The sequence below is a fragment of the Perognathus longimembris genome, chromosome 15 (genome assembly GCF_023159225.1).
Source record: "Perognathus longimembris pacificus isolate PPM17 chromosome 15, ASM2315922v1, whole genome shotgun sequence".
Classification (NCBI taxonomy): Eukaryota; Metazoa; Chordata; class Mammalia; order Rodentia; family Heteromyidae; genus Perognathus; species Perognathus longimembris.
This window is the reverse complement of record NC_063175.1, coordinates 14,168,092-14,181,089: the sequence shown is the minus strand read 5'-3', so window position 1 is coordinate 14,181,089 and position 12,998 is coordinate 14,168,092. Positions and strand designations below refer to the sequence as shown.

General features: G+C 41.1%; 1 protein-coding gene across 2 annotated transcripts in view; it reads right to left on the bottom strand.

Moving 5' to 3' along the window:
* Window positions 1-12,998, bottom strand: part of Vav3 (vav guanine nucleotide exchange factor 3) — a 328,577-nt gene that overhangs the window by 162,865 nt on the left and 152,714 nt on the right. For both annotated transcript variants that reach the window (XM_048363568.1, XM_048363566.1), the window contains exons 10-12: window positions 8,878-8,973; window positions 4,628-4,696; window positions 2,970-3,056 (exon numbers count right to left, since the gene is read on the bottom strand). In XM_048363568.1, the coding sequence (XP_048219525.1) occupies window positions 2,970-3,056; window positions 4,628-4,696; window positions 8,878-8,973 (252 nt within the window). The remainder of the gene's footprint in view (window positions 1-2,969; window positions 3,057-4,627; window positions 4,697-8,877; window positions 8,974-12,998) is intronic.

Sequence of the window (12,998 nt, the reverse complement as noted above, 5' to 3'; positions counted from 1 at the left end):
AGGGCTTAGGCACTGTTTCTGAATTGTTGTGTTGTTTGCGAGGCGGGTACTCCAATTCTTGAGCCACAGCTCCTTTCAGGCTTGTTTGGGGGCTAACTGGAAGTGAGAGTCTCACAGACTTTCCTGTACCGGCTGGCTTCAAACTGCTAACCTCAGATCTCAGCCTCCTGTGTAGCTAGGATTACAGACATGAGCCACCAGCACCCAATTCCATGACACATTTTCAAAAAGTAGTCTGTCCTTTATAAGCCCAGAGTAACTATTTAGAACATTAATTAATCTTACTTATAATTCTCTTATGCCAGAAGTTAGGTACCATGAGAGAACAACAACTGGATGAATAGGAACCACAAGGAAAGTGTGGCAAGAATAGTTGGGGAACATCCATAGTGTGGTGGACACTGTACCATGCATGAGGCAAAATGGTGGAGCCCCACCTTCCTGAGAACAAAAATGCACAGACGCATGCAATTACAAATGCACAGTGACTCCAATGGCAGAGGCCGGGAAGGGAGAAGCAAAGCAGCTACCCAGGCAGCGACGGCTTCCTGGCTCTACGATGTCAAGGATGACAGAGTTCCCCAGAAGAAGACAAGAAGAATACTGTAAAGTATTGATAAGCACTTATAAATTGATTAGAGATCATCAGTAACATCTAAAGATTCCATTGCAATAAAAGGCACAAATGTGTACTTTGTTAACTCCATTACATGAAAGCATAAAAAAAATGCTGATGTTTGTGGCAGAAATAGAAAAATGTTATCCTGAGTCATACAGAGCTCTGAATATCCAAAGCAACCTTACAAAGGAACAAAGTTATTTCAAACTTCCTAACTACTCTCATAATTATTACAAAAGTACAATGATCAAAATGCATAAAGACAGACAGAGAGACCAATGAAATAGTAGTAGAGAGCCCAGAAATAGATTTCATTTGTTTTTATCATATCCATGGACCCAATTTCAATAGAATATTCGATGGGAAAAGAAGTCTGTTCCCATAAATGGTTATAAAAAAACCATCCACAAGCAAATGAATAAAGTTTGACTCCTAACTTTATACCGTATATTAGGAATTACTCAAAATAGATCAAAGACCTACATATAGAAACTAAAACTATAAATGTTTAAAAGAACAGAGGACAGTTTTATTATATTGGATGTAGCGATGCTCTCTTAGCTATAACACAAAAAGTATGAACAAGAAAAGATGGCTAAACTAGAATTGATCCATTAAGGACATCATTTGGGAAGTGTTTACAAGCCATCTGTCAGAGCAAGGACTGATACATAAGACAAAGCTATAAAGAAGTCTGACAAACTCAGTAACAAAAACTCAACAGCTCGGCACTTCTTCAGAGATATAAAACCAACAAACACAAAAAGTGTTGGATGTCATTAATCATTAGGAAAACCAACACAACAACGAGATACTACTTCTCACAAAATGGAAATGACGCTTACACACATGCTTTCAAACAGTCACTCAGAAACGAGCAATGGCAAGGACACGGAGTGCCAGGAACTCTGCGTTACTGGTGGACGATATAAAATGCTGCTGCTGCTGTGGAAACTCATATGGAATTCTTCAAGAAAGGAAACACAGAATCACCATAGAACCCAGACCTTCCAGCAGTCTCACCTGCGATACACCTCAAAGGGGGAAGCCACCCAAATGTTTGGTAAAATAAACAAAATATGGGGTGCCTTCCTACAATGGCACAGTGTTCAGCCTTTGCGAGAGTACTTCGTAAAGGAAATCTGACACTTAAGTACAATGGAGGTCGGCGCTGATGGCTCACCTCTGTAATCCCAGGCAATTCTTACCTCCAACTCACCAATAAAAAGGCAGACGCAGAGCTACGGTTCAAGCGGCAGAGCACTACTCCTGAAGACAAAAGCTAAGCAAGCGTGTGGGGCTCTGACTTCAAGTCCTAGTACAGGCGCGTGCACGCGCACGCACGCGCACGCACACGCACGCACACGCACACACACACACACACTCCCTTAACTACAACAGGAACACCAAAGACATTATGCTAAGTAAGATACACCAGTCACATGAAGGACAAATACTTGATGACTCCATACATATGTGAGCTTTGTCTTCACGCTGCGTGGATTCCGCCTCCGTCTCCTCCAGCTCCATAGCTGCCGCCCTCACACTGGAGGAACGCCCTTCTCCCATCTCACACTGGGGGACCCGCCCTCCTCCCATCTCACACTGGAGGACCCGCCCTCCTCCCATCTCACACTGGAGGACCCCCGCCCTTCTCCCATCTCACCAGTCTCTCAACTTCCCACCGCCCTGCCCTCAGCTTCTCGCACACAGAGACGGCTCTCTCCCATCTCTGGGCGTTTCATCTACTAAAGCTTCTGCTTAGACCACTGTCCCCACCCCCCACCTCGGGTCTTCCTGGGGATTCTTCTGAGCTCTGGAAGGTCCCGGTTCAAGGAATGAAGGACTCAAAAAGACCTGGCCTCATCTCCAAAGGAGAACTCCCCTTGTCACCCTCCATGGCCATGCTCAGTTAGCAGTGTTCACAGCCACATGCCATTTGAAGCTGGATCTTGCCTGTTTCCACAGTCAGCCCATAGGGTTCTGTGGGCACTGGTGGCCATGCCCTGAGCAAGGTCACCCAGAAACATATGGACAATGCATAAACGAAAAGAAACCGAACAGATATAAGCAGGCACTGCGGAAACTGTGGGTGCCGATGCTCAGAGAAGAAGCAGGGTGTCACTCCGAAAGGGACGCAGGCAATGACCGGAAGTCCCTGCCTAGGAAAAGACAAGTCACAGTTGCCATTGGGTGCCTGTGTGAATGCTGCCAAATAAAGTAATCTGGAGGGCGGGGGAAACTTTGCACAGCAGAAACTTGAAGGTAAACTATCTTTTCTTCCAACAATGGCTTAGAATATCTACCAACTTGGGGTGAGAAGAAGCTAGATAGAAGAATAATTACATACCAAATTTTCTATAGAGAGCTGAAACTGTTTAATTTCACGAAGGGTCTCATTATCTCTTTTCACTTCGTTCACATATTGTGCCAAGTCCTAAAGAATAAAGGGAAAGGGACAAAAAAGAAGGCACACAAAGATTAGAGAAGAGATGCAAACTGCCATGAAAGAAAACACATCACTCCTTCCATTCATGAGGAAAGCAAGCAGCATAACTTTTCAACCATAATGAAGTGAACACCCAATCAATCAAACCTGCACCTCAAAGGCAATTTTCAGATGTCACAGATACAGCTGGGAAAGCTGAAAAGTTGTCATTTTCCCCCACCCTGAAATGGAGAAGAATGGTGATGTCTGTAAAAATCCCCAAATGAACAAAATAGGCTGCTTTGCAAAGCAACAAAAGAATGTAAATTGCAAACATATTACTATCTGACTTTGAGAGGGTAGTATCTTTACTCAGATTACATCCAGGGTAATAAGGAAGTATTAGTGAAAAGAAAAGAAGTAACTCTAAGTTATACCAAGATTATTAATGTCTGGTGAGTTCCTGACAGCATTCAGTTAACCAAGCTAGCTCAATTTTAAGGAGTTAATAAAAGAGAGGTAAGGAATTGAACCGCCACAGAAATGAATTAAAATTAAGCCAAACCACGGTCATGTTTCTCCTTGTGTCGTCATCTATTTTTTTTAATGTCTTCTCTTATATTTGAGGATATATTAGCTAACCTTCCCATACTGTAACTAGTTATTTTTATTTCTGTGCTCCAAATTTTTCCTGTTTTCTGAGCTCTTTTTCTTTCTTCTCTGCTCTCTTAAGTTCATCTGCAACACAGCTCTGCAGAAAAGCAATTCCTAACTTTGTTCTAATGAAAGTCTGAGTTTCCACAGAATAGACCTATATATACACATGGCTTCTTTAAAGAGGGGAAACGTTTTGTAATTGTGTGATGTGTGCTAATAGCAGTACTTAGATCAGCTAAACAGCAGAGCTAACAGAGAAGAAAAGAGACACAGTTAAGCAATTAGGAATGGCTCTGGGCAAGGAAACAGCATTTAGTTTTTAAGAACAAGGTATTTTATTATGTTTAAGGGATGAGTAAATATTTCTTCCAAACTCATCTTGATTCAACATAATGGGGTTTTATGTATCCCTAAATACATTCAAAATCTCTTCTTTTATCTACCTGTAGTTCTTGACTCTCAGGCTTAAATGAAAACAAAAAAGAAAACTCTAGACATAAAATCGCTTCTACACAGAATCCAAGCTTGGTGAGGACCTCCCATGAGGAAACTGAGTCACACTGACATTCCTGAAGTTACCAGCCGACCTGCGGCTGACATGTGCAATGGTCAGCCATTAAGTACCAGGAGAGGATTGTGTAATAAGACCTCTCTGTGGACTCACTCCCACTGGGTATGAACGTTGGCAAACTTGCATACATGTTCTTTTAATAAACATCTTGGTCGCACATGTTTTCATCTTGCAGTTAAATCTGTGCAAGGATACTTAAGGTTGGTGCAAGTTATCACACTCTCCCCACCAACTACAAATGCACTGTATAATGTATTAGAGTACCATGTGGACATATGAGCAGTGCGAAGTCTACTGCAACAGGCAAGAATAGAAAGTAACAAAGTGGAAGGAACTGCAGGAGCAGCCTCACCTTCATTGCGTCGAGAGCCAGTTTCAGGTTCGCCTTCTCCACTGGATCAAGGGTATGCTTGACCAGCTCCTATTTGCAAAGGTGACACAGTGAAAACAAGCCATTATTATTAATGTAGCATGCACTACTGTCATCAAGAATTAACTGTGAGAAGACCAAGGAGACACCAAAAAAAAAAACAGGGACCATTCTTGGCAATGTTTACCTTCCAAGGACCAATGGGAATTCCTCCCCGCCCCCCACCATTCCACCAATACTACTGCTACTCGTTAGGAAGGATCTCCTACTGCCAAGAGAATGAGCCAATACTTTAACTCCTCTCTGGCTATGCTTTTATTTGGCACTACTGGGCTTTAAACTCGGGTCTCATGTCTGCCCAGCTTGCTTGCTCAGCAGGTGCTCTACAACTTGAGCCAGGCCTCCAATTGTGCTTTTTGCTTTTTTTTTTCATTTCAAGGACTTTACCGTCCCCTTTGTGACTTCAAAGCACCATCATTCCAATCTTAAGCTTCCTAAGTAGCAAGAATTACCAGCACGAGCCACCAGTGCCCAGCTATACATGGCTTTTCTGTAGCTTTCTATTCTCATGCCTACTTCTCCATTTCAAGGACATCAGAATGCTCTATGTATTGTTATTGTTCTTTAAAAAATGCATTCTAAAATTCTGCCTACTCAGTCTTACATAGTTGATGATTTTTATTTGGGGGGGGTAAAGTACTGGGGTTTGAACTCGGGCCTTGTACTAGCCAGGCAGACACTCTATCTCTGAGTCAAACCTCCAGCTATCTACATTTTACAGAGTGACTTTGCCATAGATTTTCCTAGCTCCTTTTATTTTTTTTATTTTCTATAATCTACAGACTCTACTACAATTATCATCAAAACATTGAGTCACACTCTAATTCACATGCTCACCAACCCAACTAAATAGTTCTACCTAGCTACCTCAGGTAGGTTTGAGTCTGGAGCATGTTCAATGCGAGCCAACATGGCCCAAACTTAAATCTACCTTCACCCAGAAACTTTCTTTTGTTTCTGCTTGTGTTTGATTGAATTGGCACATGTAACCATGTAATCATGTGAGCCGTAAACTCAAATATGTCCCAGAGCCCATCTTTCTCTTTCCCTTACCATCTCCTACCTTCTTTGTTGTTGTTGCTGTTGTTATTTAGGGGGGTTATTGTTGGCAGTACTGGGGCCTGAACTTTCAAGGCTTCGTGATCCCCTCTTGGCTTTTTTTGTTCAAGGTTTGTATTTTACCACTTGAACCACAGCTGGTACTTCTGGCTTTTTGCTAGTTGACTGGAAATAAGAGTCTCACAGACTTTTCTTGCTGGGATGGCTTTGAACTCCAATTCTCAGGTCTCAGCCTCCTACTCAGCTAGGATTACAGGTGTGAACCAACAAACTGTGTTCTACTGATGTTTACTTTGATTTTTGTCCTTTGAATTTATACACACACACACACACACACACACACACACACACACACACACACACACACAGCTACGTCAGATTGCTCTTGACCCTTTTTCCAATACAGTAGGCTTCAGGCTAAATTTCTGACTTCAACTTACAACAATCTAGTCACTCTACTATGTATCAGAGTTAGGATTTAAGAAAAAATATATTTTTTAAATCAGACCCTGTCTCTACCTTGTATGTAACTCTGTGAGAGCCCATAAACACTTGGGTTGACCACAAATATTTTAGTCAAATGCCTCAGGATCTAAATTCTAGAAACTTCTCAGTCTCTATTTCCAGTCAATACTGTTCTAGTTATTCCACGAATTATTATATTATTACTGAATTATCATGTATTTATTATTTACTAAATTAACTAAACATCTCCAAAGATGTTCTGCAATCTAATCTCAAAGTGAATGCTGATTTCTCTCAATGCTCTTCTATGATCTACCTTTCAAACTTATTCTTTCTTCAAATGCCAACTCAAGAATAACCCTCTGGGAATCACCTTACATTGAATTATCAAGTCTTTTACTTGAGCTACTGCTGTAATCAGGTACTAATCAGGTACTATGTGTGTACCAATAGCGTTTTGTGCTACTTCACAGACTATGTTCCTCTGCCTTTCTCCACAGTGAGCTTTCTTAGTGCAGAGCTTGCATTACTGGGAAGTGCCTATTTCTGTGCGAGGCAAAAATCTTTAATGAATTCAATGCCAGAAATGTTTCCTGGTATAAACAGGCCCCAAAGGTAAGTGATTTGCTAAGTGCAAAAGTCAATTCATTTACTCCTAGTTCTACCCTTACCTTATGAAAACAGTAACTCATTGTTAAAGTTTCCAAGACGTCATAAGAAATTATTCTAATTCTTACAAATCTGTGATTTTAAACACATTAAGCATTTCCAAAATGATTTCTGGCCGGGTGCTGGTGGCTCATGCTTGTAATCCTAGCTACTCAGGAGGTTGTGATCTGAAGATCACAATTCAAAGCTAGCCCAGGAAAGAAAGTCTGTGAGACTCTTATTACAGTTAACCACCAAAAAACTGGAAGTGGAGCTGAGGTTCAAGTGGTAGAATACTAGCCTTGAACAAATAAGCTGAGAAATAATACCCAGGCCCTGAGTTGAAGACCTCGGACTGGAACACATTAATAATAATTTCCACATAAAATTATATTGAAAAGTACAAGATGTTCACAGGCATAATCATATTTCTTCACAGTATTTCTAGTCACCAAATACTGCTATTTTGAATGGGAAAAATATTTCTAGAATTTTTATCTATGCACAGTATCCAAAGCAAAGTACCCTATTTTAAAACATCAGGCATATGCTTGAAATTTAAAACTTCTACCTAAGGCAAATTGGTAGGAAAAGCTCACTGAATTTCCAAAAGGTATAGTTGCATTTTATAGTTCTGTAAGTCTGTGTACAACTTTGTAAGGACTAAAATAGAGACTTTGTTGAAATTCTCCAATCAATATTTGAGAACACCAAGGTAACAAAATAAATTATTATCTTACTTTGGACATGTTTCTAGTTTCATTGCACCTTGAAAACTGATTGCCAGAGTCCTCCTCATTACTTGTTCATAAATCCCTATTTGACTGAGTTGCTTTGAGTTTCACTCTCATGTGTGTTTTAATTTATTTTTAAAGAATAATCAGGGTTTAAATTTTTCTGATTTCTCAATAGAACAAAACTAGAGATGACTAATAATTTTGTGACCACAGTTCAAGAAATTTAATATACAAGATGCAGAAAGCACTACAGACTCAAAATTGCATTTCACATACAGGTAGATCTTTTTAAAATGACATTTCACAAGCATGCTGACAGACTAATACAATGAGACATTTCTTTGGAGCAGAACTAATGACACTCCTTGTCTAAGTATCAAATTAAATTTATAAGACTCTCTACACTCATTAGAGAACTAACCATGAAAACCATATCTTTGTGGGTTATAACAAGAATCCCTTCAAAATAAAGGTAGTATTAGCACAATGTTGCACAATAAAAAGCAAGACAGAAACAATGCACAATCCTCTTTTATTTATTTATAAGGCAAAGGGTTGGGTAGGATTCAACTGTCCAGATGCAAGTGCATTAACACACTAGTAAAAGAGAAATGCTAACTATAGAAGACTTTTTTTTTGGCCAGTCCTAGGGCTTGGACTCAGGGCCTGAGCACTGTCCCTGGCTTCTTTTTGCTCAAGGCTAGCACTCTGCCACTTGAGCCACAGCGCCACTTCTGGCCATTTTCTATATATGTGGTGCTGGGGAATTGAACCCAGGGCCTCATGTATACAGGGCAAGCACTCTTGCCACTAGGCCATATCCCCAGCCCCTAGAAGACTTATTTTAAAAAGAAAAAAATCATTCAGATACCTAGACATTTCACACTTAGCAATAATAATAATTTAATCTTTTTAAGGGTCCCGCTGGTCACTGGTGGGCTCATGCCTCTAAAACTAGTTACTCAGGAAGGTGAAATCTGAGAATCAAAGTTTGAATTCAACTTGGGCAAGAAAGTCTGTAAGATTCTTGTCTCCAATTAGCCAACAAAAAGCCAGAAGTAGAGGTATGGCTCAAGCAGTAGAGCACTAACCTTGCGCAAAAATGCTAAAGGACAGTGCTTAGGCCCTGAGTTCAAGCCCCAGTACCAGCAACAAACATACATAAATGACAGAGAATAGGGTCTGTGCATGGAGAATCTGCAGTTGATGCTTCATTAAATATTGCTGGACAAATAAAATATCGCAAACGATTCTGTGATATACCTGAAGAAGAAGGTGATACTTTAAGACGCGTTGCATAGGAACCACAAGCAGATCTCGAAGAGTAAATTTCCCATTATTTGCTCGCTTGGAACATTCCTAATGACATAGTATTAAAATCGTTGTTAGCAACCACTAGAAGAAAGAAAAGTGCATATACCACATCTATATAGAAAGTACTTTTGCTGTTTAAATACTACCAAGTATTTTCCATTAAAGAACCAACAACCTTTGCCATATTTCAAATCAACTATGGCTTATGTCTCATGAAGGAAAAGTATTGTCTATAGCACAAAACCATGACCCTCTCAGTCCTTCTCTTCGCTCTACCTTCCACCCTCCCAGTGGGCTTGTGGACCAAAGACCACATCCCTATCTTGGAAAACATCATCAGGTGACTTCCTGTCTCCACACTTCATTCACTCCTGCCTGGCTGCCCCATGCTTTCTCCCAGACTTCAGAAAAATCCATCCTCCTCTTTAGGAAGCCATCTTACAGCCAAGCCCAGGAGGCCCACACTGCAATCCCAGCTACTCAGGAGGCTGAGATCTGAAGATCAAAGTCTGAAGCCAGCAGTGGCAGGGAAGTCCACGAGGCTCTTAGCCCCACAATTAACCAGCAAGAAGCTGGAAGTGGAGGTGTGGCTCAAGTGGTTGTGTGCCACTCGAGCAAAATACACAAGAGCATGTGGCTCTGAATTTAAGCCCCAGTACCATCACACATACAACACAAACACACACACACACACACACACGCTTTTCTCAATCCTTCTCTCTCTTCCTCCCTTTGTCTATATACGTATATGCCTTCAGTCACTCAATTGTTATTATACATAATACCTGCCCCCCCACACACATACAAGCCATTTAAGCCTCTAACTATCTGGCATTTCCTTAATATATATGTAGTGAACTGAAGGAAATGAAAGTTTTTGACTGAACATTTGCTATAATACAAATGGCTACTACTCTACTGAACATTTTTTTAAACTGTTAAACCTATCCTTTTAATCTTCCCTTCTTCTTAAAAGTTCACTTTACAAATCCTAAGCAGAAAGAACAGTGCTGGAGGAATTTCAATACCAAACTTCAAGCTGTATTACAAAGGTATAGTAATAAAAAAAAAAAACAACAGCTCAGTATTTGCACAAGATCAGGCCTGAGTACCAGTGGAATAGAACTGAAGACCCAGAAATGAACCCGTAGACCTATGGCTACTTAATCTTTGATAAAGGAGCGAAAACAATAGGATGGAAGAAAGACAGCCTCATCAACAAATGGTGCTGGCAAATCTGGCTCAACACCTGTAACAAACTAAAACTAGATCCTTATATATCACCTTGCACCAGAATCAATTCCAAAGGGACCAAAGACCTCCAGGTAAAACCAGATACTCTGAAAACATTGCAAGAAGGAATACGAGAAACATTTGGGCTCCTTGGAGCAGGACAAAAAATTCTTAATAAAGGCCCAGAAACACAACAAATCAAAAAAGGTTGGACAAAGGATAAAAAGACAAACCATTGCAAGAGCAATACTTACAAAACTATCTATTGTAAACCAACTGTACAACTCATGGGGAGGAGGGAAGTGGGAAGGGGGAAAGGTGGGGGAAAATGAAGAGGAGGTAACAAGTTGGATAAGAAATGTATGCACGGCCTTACATATGAAACTGTAATCCCTCTGTACAGCACTTTGACAATAAACAATTTTTTTAAGTTTACTTTACAGTAGAATAGACTTCTTCATTCTTTAGGCAGTAATGACCTTGAAGAAGGTAATGTGAACTGTTCTAAGCTGAATTTTTAAGCCATTATGTGAGAGTTCTTTTCCAATTTTACCATTTTTCACACATATGTGGTGTAATTTAAAAAGTGCCATAAATATATTATTGTCCATAAGCAATCACAAAATCTAATGCCACTGCCCATCTCAGACCAAGGGCTTGCTCAGCTCATGGCAGGAATTGTGCAGAAGGTAGTAGTATTGGTGCTCAGGTGAACTTGATCAAAGGATACCATATGCATCTCTATAAATACCAATGAAAGCCCTTGGTACAATTTATGTCTGTGAATTGGAATTTGTTTTTAAAAAGCAAGGGCAATCTGAGGAGTGAATATGATCAAAGTATATTTAGGCATTTCTGTAAATAACCCCCCCCCCCATGAAGCCCTTTGGGTAAGTAACATGCCCAAATAAAAAATTCTGAAAATACGGTGCATTGGTGACTTGCTCCTGCAATCTCACCTACTCAGGAGTTCTGAGGACAGTATTCAAAGCCAGCACAAGCAGGAAAAGTCCATGAGATACTTACCTCAAACTAACCACAAGAAAAAAGCCAGAAGTTCAGGTGAAAGAGCACCTAGCAGCCCGGTGCACAGAACCTCGGGGATAGTGCGAGTCACAGGACTGACACACAGACAGAAATAATAATAATTATCCCACAGGTTAATTTGGGGGAATGCAGGGGGCTGGGGAGAGCAGAAGGAGCAATGGAAGTGGCCACATTAACTGAGATGCAGTGTACTCATAAAATGACATGCTGTCCTTTGTACAGCTACTTGAAGTTAACAAAATAATAGTAACAAAAATTCTAATTTAAAACTAATTATGAAAATGAAAAAACAGCGAAAATCTTCATGCTCACTGACCATTGAGACTTAATTAATGGGTATACTTGTCCTTTTGTGGGGGGGGGGGGCGGGGGACTGGGGATCGATCCCAGGGCGTTGCACTTGCCTAGCAAGTGCTTTGCCACTGAGCTACATCCCAGCCCTTAATGGGTATATTTGACTACAGATTTTAGGCAAAAAAAAAAAAAAAAAATCATGGCCGCATCCTGATAGGTGAGCTTATGATTTATCAATAATCATAGTTCACTAGAAAGCATAATTTTAACTTATTTCTTTTTTCCTTCTTTTTCTTTTTTTTGGTGCCAGTCCTAGGGCTTGAATTCAGAGCCTGGGCACTGTCCCTGAGCTTCTGCTCCTGGCTAGCACTCTACTCCGTGAGCCACAGTTCCACTTCTGGTTGTGTAGGTACTTTATCTGAGGCCAGAGTCTCACTCACTTTCCTATACAGGCTGGCTTCAAACAACAATCCTCATATCTTAGCTTCTTCCTAAACAGCCAGAATGACAGATAGGAGCCACTGATTGTGCCTGGCTCAACTGATTTCTTGCTTCTACAGATAGCAGTGTTCTTGATCCTGGGTCTCAAATAGGCCAAACCATTATTGTCATAATGAGCGGTAATCATATGATCAATATTATTATTATTCATAGTCATATCACTCCTACCGCTGTTTAAAGCTCCTGGGAACGGAGCTGTGGCTTATACTTCCTGTATCAGGTCATCCCCACAGAAACAGAAAATCTCTGCTAGGAATAGAAAGCTATGCACTTACAAATCGTTTTTGTAAGTGCACAGAAATCACTATAGTGATTTGTAAGTGCAAAGCTAGTTAGTTCAACGTTTGTTGGGGAAAAAATTCAGTTCCTTTAGTTTCTGGTGTTACACAGTGGAGGTGTAAAATGCTTCCTTGGCAATGAAAGTTAATAAGGGCTAGAAACAATTCTTCAGGAGCATTGTGTTATACACTTAATGTAAATGCATTTATTAGTGAAAGAAAAGAAATGTGCCAGGCTCAATAAAACGGGCCACTCCTAGGGCTTGGACTCAGAGCCCGGGCACTGTCCCTTAGTTTGTCTCTGCCCTGTCAGCCACAGCTCCACGTCCGCCTCTTTGGTGGTCAGGTGAAGACAAAAAGCTTGCCACCTTTGCTCTATGCTATTGTTTCCAACGCAGCAAAGAAAAAGACAAAACAGCGAGTAAGCATAAAAACGACCATCCAATCCACGTCAGGAGGAAGGCAGAGGGGCACCCAGAACCCACCAGGGCTGGGGGCAGGCAGCTAGCTCCCCCAGCATCCCGCGGAGGGTCCCAGGGTCTCATCACAACCTCCAAAGGGGGCTCTGCTCAGAAATGGGGCTCTTACGCCCAGGACCGGGCAAGCACCTCAGCCACTCCGAGCTTTCCAAACCCAGGCTGAGGTTCCTACTGACACTGAGGCCCACCCACTGCTCAGACTGAGCATGTACAGAACCTGAGCCAGTCATTCAACCAG